Source organism: Oncorhynchus kisutch, linkage group LG14 (genome assembly GCF_002021735.2).
Source record: "Oncorhynchus kisutch isolate 150728-3 linkage group LG14, Okis_V2, whole genome shotgun sequence".
Taxonomy (NCBI): domain Eukaryota; kingdom Metazoa; phylum Chordata; class Actinopteri; order Salmoniformes; family Salmonidae; genus Oncorhynchus; species Oncorhynchus kisutch.
In genome coordinates this window covers 1,128,732-1,145,351 of record NC_034187.2, presented here as the reverse complement: position 1 = coordinate 1,145,351, position 16,620 = coordinate 1,128,732, and the positions used below count along the sequence as shown (strand labels likewise).

The 16,620-nt window shown below is 41.5% G+C and overlaps 1 protein-coding gene across 3 annotated transcripts in view; it reads right to left on the bottom strand.

Moving 5' to 3' along the window:
* atrn (attractin) overlaps nucleotides 1-16,620 on the bottom strand; it is a 236,715-nt gene that overhangs the window by 120,651 nt on the left and 99,444 nt on the right. For all 3 annotated transcript variants that reach the window (XM_031787623.1, XM_031787624.1, XM_031787625.1), the window contains exons 16-21: nucleotides 11,745-11,964; nucleotides 11,024-11,209; nucleotides 9,468-9,719; nucleotides 8,823-8,960; nucleotides 7,007-7,100; nucleotides 2,933-2,985 (exon numbers count right to left, since the gene is read on the bottom strand). In XM_031787623.1, the coding sequence (XP_031643483.1) occupies nucleotides 2,933-2,985; nucleotides 7,007-7,100; nucleotides 8,823-8,960; nucleotides 9,468-9,719; nucleotides 11,024-11,209; nucleotides 11,745-11,964 (943 nt within the window). The remainder of the gene's footprint in view (nucleotides 1-2,932; nucleotides 2,986-7,006; nucleotides 7,101-8,822; nucleotides 8,961-9,467; nucleotides 9,720-11,023; nucleotides 11,210-11,744; nucleotides 11,965-16,620) is intronic.

Here is a 16,620-nt window from a genome sequence, read left to right as displayed (position 1 = left end):
TCCTTCCACAGCAGGCGGTGCCCTGTCAGATCCGGAGAAAGGAGACTGAACTCGACGACGAAGCCGCTGCTGGAGTACTGCCGTTGCAGACACAATCCCATCAATGAAGGCACATTGCAGCGAAAGCTATTCCTTATGTCAATCTGCTCTGAACCTCTCGCAGTCACTCCCGTCCACTTAACATCATGCTGCTGCCTTCGGTTTCCACGACTTGTGACATGGGATCAGCGCTGATTGGAACATTCTTCTTGCTGTTCTCCGTCTACTTCACTACAGGATGGAGGAGGAGCAGGTGGAGACACCTTCCTTGGCTGGCAAGTTCCAGGCAGCACAGGCCATTCGGATAGGGACATATGACAAGGCGGGGATACATTCATCAGGCCCGAGCAGCGTCCTGCCATAGGAGTTGAGAATGAGACAGGTCCAGTTTGCGTTTTGCCCAGAAGTTTGAGCAGAATTGAGATTTGCTTGCTAAGCATTGCCACCTCATTCCTGTAATCCTCCGCTGGCAAACTATTGCTAGATTGAAACTCTGGATTGTCAATATTGTCCCGGACAAGATCGTATTTAACAGCTTCTACAACCCTGGAAACATTTGTTAGCTATTCCAGGTGAAGCTGGCATCATTGCAACCCGCTAGCTGGCTAGTTGGTAGCAGGTGTCATTGCAACCCTAGCTAGCTGGCTAGTTGGTAGCAGGTGTCATTGCAACCCTAGCTAGCTGGCTAGTTGGTAGCAGGTGTCATTGCAACCCTAGCTAGCTGGCTAGTTGGTAGCAGGTGTCATTGCAACCCTAGCTAGCTGGCTAGTTGGTAGCAGGTGTCATTGCAACCCTAGCTAGCTGGCTAGTTGGTAGCAGGTGTCATTGCAACCCTAGCTAGCTGGCTAGTTGGTAGCAGGTGTCATTGCAACCCTAGCTAGCAGGCTAGTTGGTAGCAGGTGTCATTGCAACCCTAGCTAGCTGGCTAGTTGGTAGCAGGTGTCATTGCAACCCTAGCTAGCTGGCTAGTTGGTAGCAGGTGTCATTGCAACCCTAGCTAGCTGGCTAGTTGGTAGCAGGTGTCATTGCAACCCTAGCTAGCTGGCTAGTTGGTAGCAGGTGTCATTGCAACCCTAGCTAGCTGGCTAGTTGGTAGCAGGCGTTGACACAAACACAACATTTTTAAGAAATATAGTAAACCTTTGGAAACAACAGACCGAAGCAACAGGTTGAGGCACAGGAGGTATCAGGATAGGAGAAAACTGAGGATGGATCAACAACATTGTAGTTACTCCACAATACTAACCAAATTTACAGAGTGAAAAGAAAGCCTGTACAGAATTCAAATATTCCAAAACATGCATCCTGTTTTCAACAAGGCACTGAAGTAATACTGCAAAACATGTGGCAAAGCAATTCACTTTTTGTCCTGAATACAAAGCGTTATATTTGGGGCAAATCCAATACAACATATTACTGAGTACTCTCCATATTATCAGGCATAGTGATGGCTGCATCATGTTATGGGTATGCTTGCCATAGTTAAGGACGGGGGAGTTTTCAGGATAAAAATAAACAGAATGGAACTAAGCACAGGCAAAATCCTAGAGGAAAACCTGGTTCAGTCGGAATTTTGGATGAAAAGCATGCCCAAATTTAACGGCCTGCTACTCTGGCCCAGAGGACATGATATGCATATAACTGGTAGATTTGGATAGAAAACACTCTAAAATAGTGTCTGTGAGTAGAACAGAATAGATGTTCTTGTCAAAACTGTCAACAGAATATCTAGCAACCAACAATATATGCCAAATAACCACGAGGGCAAATAAATCAGATTGGACCGTTCAGACACAAGTCACATGGTCAGGAATCAGATTGGTATCTGATTTTAAACCACATACGGAGGTGGTTTGAAATGTGGCTTGAAATATCAGACAATAAAAATATATATAAATCAGATATGTGAACAAGGCTTAACAACTGTTAGATCCTAACAGGCCTCTACAGTAACTGCAGTACCACTGAACTGAACAAAGACAGCATTCACGATGACAGTAAAAAAAAAGACCTTCGCCTGAGACCCAAATGGCACCCTATCCTCTATATTGTGCATTCCTTTTAACCATAGGGCTCTGATCAAAAGTAGTGCACTATATAGGGGAAATGTGCCATTTAAGCCTCAGCCTCAGTGCGGTGTTCTACTCAGCCGAAGGACTCAGCCTCAGCGTGATGTTCTAATCAGCCGAAGGACTCAGCCTCAGCGTGATGTTCTACTCTGAAGGACTCAGCGTGATGTTCTACTCTGAAGGACTCAGCGTGATGTTCTACTCTGAAGGACTCAGCGTGATGTTCTACTCTGAAGGACTCAGCGTGATGTTCTACTCTGAAGGACTCAGCGTGATGTTCTACTCTGAAGGACTCAGCGTGATGTTCTACTCTGAAGGACTCAGCGTGATGTTCTACTCTGAAGGACTCAGCGTGATGTTCTACTCTGAAGGACTCAGCGTGATGTTCTACTCTGAAGGACTCAGCGTGATGTTCTACTCTGAAGGACTCAGCGTGATGTTCTACTCTGAAGGACTCAGCGTGATGTTCTACTCTGAAGGACTCAGCGTGATGTTCTACTCTGAAGGACTCAGCGTGATGTTCTACTCTGAAGGACTCAGCGTGATGTTCTACTCTGAAGGACTCAGCGTGATGTTCTACTCTGAAGGACTCAGCGTGATGTTCTACTCTGAAGGACTCAGCGTGATGTTCTACTCTGAAGGACTCAGCGTGATGTTCTACTCTGAAGGACTCAGCGTGATGTTCTACTCTGAAGGACTCAGCGTGATGTTCTACTCTGAAGGACTCAGCGTGATGTTCTACTCTGAAGGACTCAGCGTGATGTTCTACTCTGAAGGACTCAGCGTGATGTTCTACTCTGAATGTAGACTAGAGTTCCACTTACAGTAACAGGTTCCTTTCAGAGGGTTTCCTTGGTAACGGTTCTCCACCTCACACCTGAGAGAAAAGAGAGGATGAAGTGAGAGAAAAGAGAATGAATGGAGGTTAGAGACAACATGAACAGTAAATCTATAATGGAGGTTAGAGACAACATGGACAGTAAATCTATAATGGAGTTTAGAGACAACATGGACAGTAAATCTATAATGGAGGTGAGAGACAACATGGACAGTAAATCTATAATGGAGGTTAGAGACAACATGGACAGTAAATCTATAATGGAGGTTAGAGACAACATGGACAGTAAATCTATAATGGAGGTTAGAGACAACATGGACAGTAAATCTATAATGGAGGTTAGAGACAACATGGACAGTACTATAATGGAGGTTAGAGACAACATGGACAGTAAATCTATAACGGAGGTTAGAGACAACATGGACAGTAAATCTATAATGGAGTTTAGAGACAACATGGACAGTACTATAATGGAGATAAGAGACAACATGGACAGTAAATCTACTTAAACAGGGCAACCATGCAGGGCTCTACAATACAACCACTTAACTTACATATCTACCTAAATATTTGGATGTGCAACCTGGAATATATTTACGAGCACCTCATATTATTCACTGTGCTCCTACATTTCCTTGTGTGAGAATACAAACATGCTCCTTGTAAAAAAGTTCAGCGTGGAGCCCTGTTACAGATGACAGCAGTCTGAATTGTAGAATATGTCATATGTATTAACTATGTAGTGGACTGTAGTGGACTGTAGTGTAGTGGACTGTAGTGGACTGTAGTAGACTGTAGTGGACTGTACTGTAGTGGACTGGACTGTAGTGGACTGGACTGTAGTGTAGTAGACTGTAGTGGACTGTAGTGTAGTGGACTGTAGTGGACTGTAGTGTAGTGGACTGTAGTGTAGTGGACTGTACTGTAGTGGACTGTAGTGTAGTGGACTGTAGTGGACTGTAGTGGACTGTAGTGTAGTGGACTGTAGTGGACTGTAGTGGACTGTAGTGTAGTGGACTGTAGTGGACTGTAGTGGACTGTAGTGGACTGTAGTGTAGTGGACTGTAGTGGACTGTAGTGGACTGTAGTGGACTGTAGTGTAGTGGACTGTAGTGTACTGGACTGGACTGTAGTGGACTGTAGTGTACTGGACTGGACTGTAGTGGACTGTAGTGGACTGTAGTGGACTGTACTGTAGTGGACTGTAGTGTAGTGGACTGGACTGTAGTGGACTGTAGTGTACTGGACTGGACTGTAGTGGACTATAGTGGACTGTAGTGGACTGTACTGTAGTGGACTGTAGTGGACTGTACTGTAGTGGACTGTAGTGGACTGGACTGTAGTGGACTGTAGTGGACTGTAGTGGACTGGACTGTAGTGGACTGTACTGTAGTGGACTGTAGTGGACTGGACTGTAGTGGAATGTGTGTAGTGGACTGTAGTGTAGTGGACTGTAGTGTGTAATATCTACTGTAGTGTAGTGTAGTGTGTAATATCTACTGTAGTGTGTAATATCTACTGTAGTGTACTGTAGTGTGTAATATCTACTGTAGTGGACTGTAGTGTGTAATATCTACTGTAGTGGACTGTAGTGTGTAATATCTACTGTAGTGTACTGTAGTGTGTAATATCTACTGTAGTGGACTGTAGTGTGTAATATATACTGTAGTGTACTGTAGTGTGTAATATATACTGTAGTGTAGTGGACTGTAGTGGACTGTAGTGTAGTGGACTGTAGTGGACTGTAGTGTAGTGGACTGTAGTGGACTGTAGTGTGTAATATATACTGTAGTGTAGTGGACTGTAGTGGACTGTAGTGTAGTGGACTGTAGTGGACTGTAGTGTAGTGGACTGTAGTGTACTGTAGTGTGTAATATATACTGTAGTGTAGTGGACTGTAGTGGACTGTAGTGTAGTGGACTGTAGTGTACTGTAGTGTGTAATATCTACTGTAGTGTAGTGGACTGTAGTGTAGTGTAGTGTAGTGGACTGTAGTGTAGTGTACTGTAGTGTGTAATATCTACTGTAGTGTAGTGGACTGTAGTGTAGTGGACTGTAGTGTGTAATATATACTGTAGTGTAGTGGAGTGTAGTGGACTGTAGTGTAGTGTACTGTAGTGTGTAATATCTACTGTAGTGTAGTGGACTGTAGTGTAGTGGACTGTAGTGTGTAATATATACTGTAGTGTAGTGTAGTGTAGTGGACTGTAGTGTAGTGTACTGTAGTGTGTAATATCTACTGTAGTGTACTGTAGTGGACTGTAGTGTAGTGTACTGTAGTGTGTAATATATACTGTAGTGTAGTGTAGTGTAGTGGACTGTAGTGTAGTGTACTGTAGTGTGTAATATCTACTGTAGTGTAGTGGACTGTAGTGTAGTGGACTGTAGTGTGTAATATCTACTGTAGTGTACTGTAGTGGACTGTAGTGTAGTGTACTGTAGTGTGTAATATCTACTGTAGTGTACTGTAGTGGACTGTAGTGTAGTGTACTGTAGTGTGTAATATATACTGTAGTGTAGTGGAGTGTAGTGGACTGTAGTGTAGTGTACTGTAGTGTGTAATATCTACTGTAGTGTAGTGGACTGTAGTGGACTGTAGTATATATATATATAATATCTACTGTAGTGTAGTGGACTGTAGTGTGTAATATCTACTGTAGTGTAGTGGACTGTAGTGTAGTGGACTGTAGTGTGTAATATCTACTGTAGTGGACTGTAGTGTGTAATATCTACTGTAGTGTACTGTAGTGTGTAATATCTACTGTAGTGTACTGTAGTGTGTAATATATACTGTAGTGGACTGTAGTGTGTAATATCTACTGTAGTGTAGTGGACTGTAGTGTGTAATATCTACTGTAGTGTAGTGGACTGTAGTGTGTAATATCTACTGTAGTGTAGTGGACTGTAGTGTGTAATATCTACTGTAGTGTACTGGACTGTAGTGGACTGTAGTGTGTAATATCTACTGTACTGTAGTGGACTGTAGTGTGTAATATCTACTGTAGTGTAGTGGACTGTAGTGTGTAATATCTACTGTAGTGTAGTGGACTGTAGTGTGTAATATCTACTGTAGTGTAGTGGACTGTAGTGTGTAATATCTACTGTAGTGTAGTGGACTGTAGTGTGTAATATCTACTGTAGTGTAGTGGACTGTAGTGTGTAATATCTACTGTAGTGTAGTGGACTGTAGTGTGTAATATCTACTGTAGTGTAGTGGACTGTAGTGTGTAATATCTACTGTAGTGTACTGTAGTGGACTGTAGTGGACTGTAGTGTAGTGGACTGTACTGTAGTGTACTGTAGTGTGTAATATCTACTGTAGTGTAGTGGACTGTAGTGTAGTGTAGTGTAGTGGACTGTACTGTAGTGTACTGTAGTGTGTAATATATACTGTAGTGTAGTGGACTGTAGTATATATATATATAATATCTACTGTAGTGTAGTGTAGTGTAGTGTACTGTAGTGTGTAATATATACTGTAGTGTACTGTAGTGTGTAATATATACTGTAGTGTAGTGGACTGTAGTGTGTAATATATACTGTAGTGTACTGTAGTGTGTAATATCTACTGTAGTGTACTGTAGTGTGTAATATCTACTGTAGTGGACTGTAGTGTGTAATATCTACTGTAGTGGACTGTAGTGTGTAATATATACTGTAGTGTACTGTAGTGTGTAATATCTACTGTAGTGTACTGTAGTGTGTAATATATACTGTAGTGTAGTGTACTGTAGTGTGTAATATCTACTGTAGTGTAGTGGACTGTAGTATATATATATATAATATCTACTGTAGTGTAGTGGACTGTAGTGTGTAATATCTACTGTAGTGTAGTGTACTGTAGTGTGTAATATCTACTGTAGTGTAGTGTACTGTAGTGTGTAATATCTACTGTAGTGTAGTGGACTGTAGTATATATATATATAATATCTACTGTAGTGGACTGTAGTATATTGTAGTATATATATATATATATATATATAATATCTACTGTAGTGTACTGTAGTGGACTGTAGTGTATATATATATATATATATAATATCTACTGTAGTGTACTTACAGGTGACAGCGGTCTCCTTTGATGCCCTTGGTGGTGCAGAAACACTTCCCGTTGTTAGGGTTACACACACCGGCATGGCCATTACACTTACACGCTGCAATTCAACATTATCACATTAATATATCAACATTATCACTTGAATATATCAACAATATCACACTAACATTTCAGCATTATCACATGAATATGTCAACATTATCACATGAACATATCAACATTGTCACATGAACATATCAGCATTATCACATTAACATATCACCATTGTCACATCAATACAACATTATCACAGTAATATATCACATTAATATATCAACATGATCACATTAATGTATCAACATTATCACATGAACACAACAATATCACATTAGCACAACATTATCACATGCATATATCAACATTATCACATAAAGACACCATTAACACATTAGTAGAATCAACATTATCACATTAGCATATCGACATTATCACATGAGTATATCAACATTATCGCAACATTATCACATTGTCATATAAACTATATCATATTAACACAGCATTATCACAGTAGTATGCAGCATTATCATATGAATATAGCAACATTATCACATTAATATATCAACATTATCACATTGGCATATCACCATTATCACATGAGTATATCAACAGTATCACAACATTATCACATTAATATATCAACAATATCACAGTAATATATCAACATTATCACATTAACACAACATTATCGCAGTAATATATCAACATTGTCACATTAACATATCAACATTATCACATGAATATACCATCAGTATCACAGTAATATAACAACATTATCACAATAATACAACATTATCACAGTAATATATCAACATTATCACATTAATACACCATTATCACAGTAATATATCAACATTGTCACATTAACATATCAACATTATCACATGAATATACCATCAGTATCACAGTAATATAGCAACATTATCACATTAATACACCATTATCACAGTAATATATCAACATTATCACATTAATACACCATTATCACAGTAATATATCAACATTATCACATTAATATAACATTATCACAGTAATATATCAACATTATCACAATAATATAACATTATCACAGTAATATATCAACATTATCACATTAATGCAACACTATCACATTAATACAACATTATCACAGTAATACATCAACATTATCACAGTAATATATCAACATTATCACAGTAATATATCAACATTATCACATTAATGCAACACTATCACATTAATACAACATTATCACAGTAATATATCAACATTATCACATTAATACAACATTATCACAGTAATATATCAACATTATCACAGTAATATATCAACATTATCACATTAATACAACACTATCACATTAATACAACATTATCACAGTAATATATCAACATTATCACAGTAATATATCAACATTATCACAGTAATATATCAACATTATCACATTAATGCAACACTATCACATTAATACAACATTATCACAGTAATATATCAACATTATCACATTAATACAACATTATCACAGTAATATATCAACATTATCACATTAATACACCATTATCACAGTAACATATCAACATTATCACATTAATATAACATTATCACAGTAATATATCAGCATTATCACAGTAATATAACAATCATAGGTCATTATAGAACACTAACACTGGAAAAGGTGCACAATCACATTATTTATATAGGTCTAAACTGGAATATAATGCTTTTCTTTCACACCAAGTAGTCCCAGTGAGGTGGTGAGGTGCCCCCAACAACACCTGAACTCTCACCCCCCCCGGTGACTCACGTTGGCAGCTGCCCCCGTTGGTGGGGTCTCCATAGTAACCAGAGATGCAGCTCTCACAGTGGCGTCCTGTTGTCAGGTCCTCACACTTCTCACATACACTCTGATTCACACACTGACTGTGGCCATTACACTGGCACGCTGGAGAGAGAGAGAGATGTTTTAATGTGTGTGTGTGTGTGTGTGTGTGTGTGTGCGTTGTGTGTGTGTGTGTGTGTGCGTGGGGTGTGTGGTGTGCGTGGTGTGTGAGTGTGCGTGGTGTGTGTGTTTGTGTGCGTGCGTGGTGTGTGCGTGCGTGGTGTGTGTATGTATGTGTGCGTGGTGTGCGTGTGTATGTGTGTGTGTCTGTATGTGTGTGTGCGTGGTGTGTTTGCGTGTGTGCGTGATGTGTGTGTGCGTGATGTGTGTGTGCGTGGTGTGTGTGTGTGATGTGTGTGTGCGTGGTGTGTGTGAGCGTGGTGTGTGTGTGCGTGCGTGGTGTGTGTGTGCGTGTGTGTGTGTATACGTGGCGTGCGTGGTGTGTGTATGTGTATGTGTGTGTGGTGTGTGTGTGTATGTGTGTGTGGTGTGTGTGTGTTGTGTGTGTATGTGTATGTGTGTGTGCGTGTGCGCGTGTGCTCGTGTGTGCGCGTGTGTGTGTTTGCGTACCTGGACAGAGTATAAAGCTCCAGTTGTACTTGGTATCGTAAGGACACATGCTGATGTTGAGAGCCGGCTGGGAGGCGGGACTAGAGGCTGGACCAGGCAGGGTGGAGGGGGCGGGGACAGCGGTCTGGAACGGCCCCCGATAGGACCCCTCGATGCACTGGCCACGCCCAGTATTACTGGGGTCTGTACACCAGCCACAGCCCGGCTGCTCCAGACACTGGCCACACGTCCTGTACCCAGAACAGTTCTCAGCTAGGAGAGAGAGAGGAGAGAGAGCATTAAACCCTATGAAACTGAACTCAGAGCAGTTTTTAGCTAACACAGAAGAGAACTAGTCAACTACAATGTGATTTTCTGGATTTTTTTTCTCATTTTGTCTGTCATAGTTGAAGTGTACCTATGATGAAAATTACAGGCCTCTGTCATCTTTTTAAGTGGGAGAACATGCACAATTGGTGGCTGACTAAATACTGTTTTGCCCCACTGTATGTCATTGAACCAATTGCACTTTATGGCAGCGAGGTATGGGGTCCACTTGCAAAACAAGATTTCCTCAAATGGGACAAACACCCCATTGAAACCCTGCATGCAGAGTTCTGTAAGATTCTCCTACATGTCCAGAGGAAAACTACAAACAATGCAAGCAGGGCAGAAGTAGGCCAATATCCACGAATAATAAAAACACAGAGAGACAGAGACAGAGAGACAGAGACAGAGAGACAGAGAGAGGTCTTACGTGGACAGCTGTTCATAGTGTACCACTCCATCAGAGAGAGACATAGAGACAGAGAGACAGAGACAGAGAGACAGAGAGAGGTCTTACGTGGACAGCTGTTCATAGTGTACCACTCCATCAGAGAGAGACATAGAGACAGAGAGACAGAGACAGAGAGACAGAGAGAGGTCTTACGTGGACAGCTGTTCATAGTGTACCACTCCATCAGAGAGAGACATAGAGACAGAGAGACAGAGACAGAGAGACAGAGAGAGGTCTTACGTGGACAGCTGTTCATAGTGTACCACTCCATCAGAGAGAGACATAGAGACAGAGACAGAGAGAGACAGAGAGACAGAGACAGAAAGACAGAGAGACATAGAGAGAGAGAGAGAGAGAGACCGAGGGAAAGACAGAGAGAGAGACGGACAGAGAGAGGTCTTACGTGGACAGCTGTTCATAGTGTACCACTCCATCAGAGAGAGACATAGAGACAGAGACAGAGAGAGACAGAGAGACAGAGACAGAAAGACAGAGAGAGAGAGAGACATAGAGAGAGAGAGAGAGAGAGACCGAGGGAAAGACAGAGAGAGAGACGGACAGAGAGAGGTCTTACGTGGACAGCTGTTCATAGTATACCACTCCATCAGAGAGAGACAGAGAGACAGAGACAGACAGAGAGACAGAGAGAGGTCTTACGTGGACAGCTGTTCATAGTGTACCACTCCATCAGAGAGAGACAGAGAGACAGAGAGAGGTCTTACATGGACAGCTGTTCATAGTGTACCACTCCATCAGAGAGACAGAGAGAGACAGACAGAGAGACAGAGAGACATCTTACGTGGACAGCTGTTCATAGTGTACCACTCCATACACTGTCCGAAGGGGAAGGAGGCTACGTATGCATTAGAGTCCACACACTGCCTCATGTTGCTGCACCACATACACTCAGAGCTGCTGCTGGTACACTCAGCACACGTAGCCCGCATGGCGCACGCCGTCCGACACTGCTTGGCACTGTGATTGGCTGACGAGACAGGAAGGAAGCATACATGTAATGGGTCCCCATTGAAGACCAAAGAGAAAGGAAGGGGAGGTGAACAATGGAGTGTTTATCAATAACATATTTATTAATGATCTACTGGGGAGTCGGACCAGAATGTGTGTTTATCAATAACATATTTATTAATGAGTCGGACCAGAATGTGTGTTTATCAATAACATATTTATTAATGATCTACTGGGGAGTCGGACCAGAATGTGTTTATCAATAACGTGTGTGTGTTTGTGTGTGTCAGCATGTGTGTGTGTGTGTGTGTGTGTGTGTGTGTGTGTGTGTGTGCGTATATGTGCGTCTGTGTGTGTGTGTGTGTGTGTGTGTGCGCGTGTGTATATGTGCGTCTCTGTGTGTGTGTGTGTGTGTGTGTGTGTGTGTGTGTGTGTATGTGTCTGTGATTGTGTGTGTGTGTGTGTGCGTCTGTATGTGTGTGTGTCTGTGATTGATTGTGTGTGTGTGTGTGTGTCTCTGCGTATATGTGTGTATGTGTGTGTGTGTGTCTAACCTGCTCGTTCACACAGACTCCCGTTAACAGGGTTGATGCAGGTCTGGGCCTTAAGACCGCTGGAAGCCGGCTCTGCTAGGTAACCACAGAAACCGGCGTCGCTGGGTTCCCCCGGCAACCACTGGAGGGAGGTGTTCGTGAAGGGTGACATGTCTTCCCAGCACCAATAGGAGACGTTGATCTTCCTCAGCCCCACCCACGGCGTCACCGAGGCCTTGTACTGAAAACAATATTAGGAACGTGACTAACATCGAGCAGTTATATAAACAAACATACAAACACAAACACAAACACAGTAAATAAGAATTTGTTCTTAACTGACTTGTTAAATAAAAAATAACACTGTTAGTCGCACACGTACGCACACAGACTCCTCTTCTAGGTTGGGTTTGAGAGTCAGAACCCTTGGGATGTTTTAAAGGGATTCTCTAGGTTGGGTTTGAGAGACAGAACCCTTGGGATGTTTTAAAGGGATTCTCTAGGTTGGGTTTGAGAGTCAGAACCCTTGGGATGTTTTAAAGGGATTCTCTAGGTTGGGTTTGAGAGTCAGAACCCTTGGGATGTTTTAAAGGGATTCTCTAGGTTGGGTTTGAGAGTCAGAACCCTTGGGATGTTTTAAAGGGATTCTCTAGGTTGGGTTTGAGAGTCAGAACCCTTGGGATGTTTTAAAGGGATTCTCTAGGTTGGGTTTGAGAGTCAGAACCCTTGGGATGTTTTAAAGGGATTCTCTAGGTTGGGTTTGAGAGTCAGAACCCTTGGGATGTTTTAAAGGGATTCTCTAGGTTGGGTTTGAGAGTCAGAACCCTTGGGATGTTTTAAAGGGATTCTCTAGGTTGGGTTTGAGAGTCAGAACCCTTGGGATGTTTTAAAGGGATTCTCTAGGTTGGGTTTGAGAGTCAGAACCCTTGGGATGTTTTAAAGGGATTCTCTAGGTTGGGTTTGAGAGTCAGAACCCTTGGGATGTTTTAAAGGGATTCTCTAGGTTGGGTTTGAGAGTCAGAACCCTTGGGATGTTTTAAAGGGATTCTCTAGGTTGGGTTTGAGAGTCAGAACCCTTGGGATGTTTTAAAGGGATTCTCTAGGTTGGGTTTGAGAGTCAGAACCCTTGGGATGTTTTAAAGGGATTCTCTAGGTTGGGTTTGAGAGTCAGAACCCTTGGGATGTTTTAAAGGGATTCTCTAGGTTGGGTTTGAGAGTCAGAACCCTTGGGATGTTTTAAAGGGATTCTCTAGGTTGGGTTTGAGAGTCAGAACCCTTGGGATGTTTTAAAGGGATTCTCTAGGTTGGGTTTGAGAGTCAGAACCCTTGGGATGTTTTAAAGGGATTCTCTAGGTTGGGTTTGAGAGTCAGAACCCTTGGGATGTTTTAAAGGGATTCTCTAGGTTGGGTTTGAGAGTCAGAACCCTTGGGATGTTTTAAAGGGATTCTCTAGGTTGGGTTTGAGAGTCAGAACCCTTGGGATGTTTTAAAGGGATTCTCTAGGTTGGGTTTGAGAGTCAGAACCCTTGGGATGTTTTAAAGGGATTCTCTAGGTTGGGTTTGAGAGTCAGAACCCTTGGGATGTTTTAAAGGGATTCTCTAGGTTGGGTTTGAGAGTCAGAACCCTTGGGATGTTTTAAAGGGATTCTCTAGGTTGGGTTTGAGAGTCAGAACCCTTGGGATGTTTTAAAGGGATTCTCTAGGTTGGGTTTGAGAGTCAGAACCCTTGGGATGTTTTAAAGGGATTCTCTAGGTTGGGTTTGAGAGTCAGAACCCTTGGGATGTTTTAAAGGGATTCTCTAGGTTGGGTTTGAGAGACATTTTAATCACACAGCAGACACTCTTATCCAGAGCAGGTTACAATATTATATATATTATGTCATCACAGCCGATCAGACAGTCTTTTCTCTACTTCCTGCTTACATGCTAGGTCCAATATCCAATATATTGTAACTATAGTGACATTAAATATATATATATATATAAAGACATACATACATACACACACAAACTCACACTATCGTACAAAAGTTTGGGGTCACTTTGAAATGTCATTGGACATTTTTTGTCCATTAAAATAACATCAAATTGATCAGAAATACAGTGTCGACATTGTTAATGTTGTAAATGACTATTGTAGCTGGAAACTGCAGATTTATTATGGAATATCTACATAGGTGTACAGAGGCCCATTATCAGCAACCATCACTCCTGTGTTCCAATGGCACGTTGTGTTAGCTAATCCAAGTTTATCATTTTAAAAGGCTAATTGATCATTAGAAAACCCATTTGCAATTACGTTAGCACAGCTGGAAACTGTTGTTCTGATTAAAGAAGCAATAAAACTGGCCTTCTTTAGACTAGTTGAGTATCTGGAGCATCAGCATTTGTGGGTTAGATTACAGGCTCAAAATGGCCAGAAACAAAGAACTTTCTTCTGAAACTCGTCAGTCTATTCTTGTTCTCTGAAATGAAGGCTATGCCATGTGAGGAATTGCCAAGAAACTGAAGATCTCGTACAACGCTGTGTACTACTCCCTTCACAGAACAGCGCAAACTGGCTCTAACCATAATAGAAAGAGGAGTGGGAGGCCCCGGTGCACAACTGAGCAAGAGGACAAGTACATTTAGAGTGTCTAGTTTGAGAAACAGAAGCCTCACAAGTCCTCAACTGGCAGCTTCATTAAATGACTCCCACACCTTGTTTTTATTCAGAAAAAAAACGAACAAATGTAGAACAATAAAACAAATTAAATCCATTTTAGAATAAAGCTTTAACTTGACAAAATGTTTTTAAAAAATCAAGGGATCTGAATACTTTCTGAATACACTGTATCCAGGGTTTTTCTTAATTTGTCCTGTTTTCTACTGTTTTCTAATGTATTTGTTTAACACTTTGTTGGTTACTACATGATTCCATATGTGTTATTTCATTGTTTTTAGGTCTTCACTATTAATCTACAATGTAGAAAATATCAAAATAAAGAAAAACACTGGAATGTGTCCAAACTTTTGAATGGTACTGTCTTTGGCTATGCCGGATTAAGTGATATGACATGCTATTCTATAAAAATAATTTCTCTGTAATTAATATCACCTGATTAAGCTAATCATGTAAATGTAATTAACTAGAGAGTCGGTGCACCACAAAATAATATTTATAGAGCTGTTATCTTCCGAATAAACTCTTAAAGACCTCGTAATATTTTACATCAATAGCAGTCAATATTAATCGTCACCTTAATTCAGTCTCATCTGAAAGTTGTAAATTCTTGGTTATCTTCACGAACTCTGGCTAACAAGTTGAATCAGCAATACAAAATTGGGTTTAATTATTTATTTACTAAATACCTAACTAATCACACAGAATTACATATACCTTGATTACAAATTATGTCATAAAGGAAAACGTCCCTAGCAGGCGGAACAGATATGACAGCTGGTTACACAAAATAAAAGGGGCTGGGTTTGGGTGAAAGAGCGGGAAAACTGAAGGACACAGGGAGAAGCTGTGCTATCGTAAATACAGTATCTTATGCTTTCTAAATAACCGCCCATTTGCAAAAGGAAAATGCAATAAATATTTACTCTGAGCTGCACTTCAGTAGGTTGGTGGTAGATGGAAGACCGTGTTGCCAAACCGAGTCCTTTGAAGAATGTCTCTGCTGGTAAATTGGATACGTTGTAGTAACGTTGTTGTGTGGTAGACGGGATACTCTGTCTGTTCCTTCCTAACCCTCGTTTGCAACTGCTGTTGCTAACTCAACGGCTAGGAGGTATCACTTCTGTTTTGAATAAGAGTTCAAAGTTCATACCATTCGCAACCAAAGCTCACGCTGATGTTGGCTTCGTTCTGTAGTTATTATCTGAACCATTCTGACATCGGGCCGTCGTCCTCACATCCTCGGAACAGGAGGTTATATTGTCGTCAAGGCTTTATATAGGAAGGGAGAGGAGGGCGTGTTTGAAAAGTTTATAGCCCATGTCCCTTCACAGGGGCGGGCCACTGATTGAGCAGCCCTACCTTATGGAAACCCAAATCCCAAATATAGTTCACTCCCCCCCCCCACCTTCTGATGTTCCCAGAATCTCTATGTTAACCAAGGGGTTTTCAAATGTCACATCAGTAGGGTAGAGAGAGGAAAAAGGGGGGAAGAGGTATTTATGACTGTCATAAACCTATCCCCCAGGCCAACGTCATGACAGTATGTTGTAATATATTGTAACTATAGCGACCTTGGTATATACAGTGGCAAGAAAAAGTATGTGAACTCTTTGGAAATGCCTGGATTTCTGCATAAATTGGTCATAAAATTTGATCTGATCTTCATCTAAGTCACAACAATAGACACACACAGTCTGCTTAAACTAATAACACACACAATGATACGTTTTCATGTCTTTATTGAACACACCGTGTAAACATTCACAGTGCATTGTGGGAAAAGTATGTGAACCCTTGGATTTAATAACTGGTTGACCTTCCTTTGGCAGCAATAACCTCAGCCAAACGTTTTCTGTAGTTGTGGATCAGACCTGCACAACGGACAGGAGGAATGTTGGACCATTCCTCTTTACAAAACTGTTTCAGTTCAGCAATATTCTTGGGATGTCTGGTGTGAACCGGTCTCTTGAGGTCATGCCACAGCATCTCAACCTGGTTGAGGTCAGGACTCTGACTGGGCCACTCCAGAAGGTGTATTTTCTTCTGTTGAAGCCATTCTTTTGTTGATTTACTTCTGTGTTTTGGGTCGTTGTCCTGTTGCATCACCCAACTTCTGTCGAGCTTCAATTATGGGACAGATAGCCTAACATTCTCCTGCAAAATTTCTTGATAAACTTTGGAATACATTTTTCCGTTGATGATAGCAAGCTGTCCAGGCCCTAAAGCAGCCCC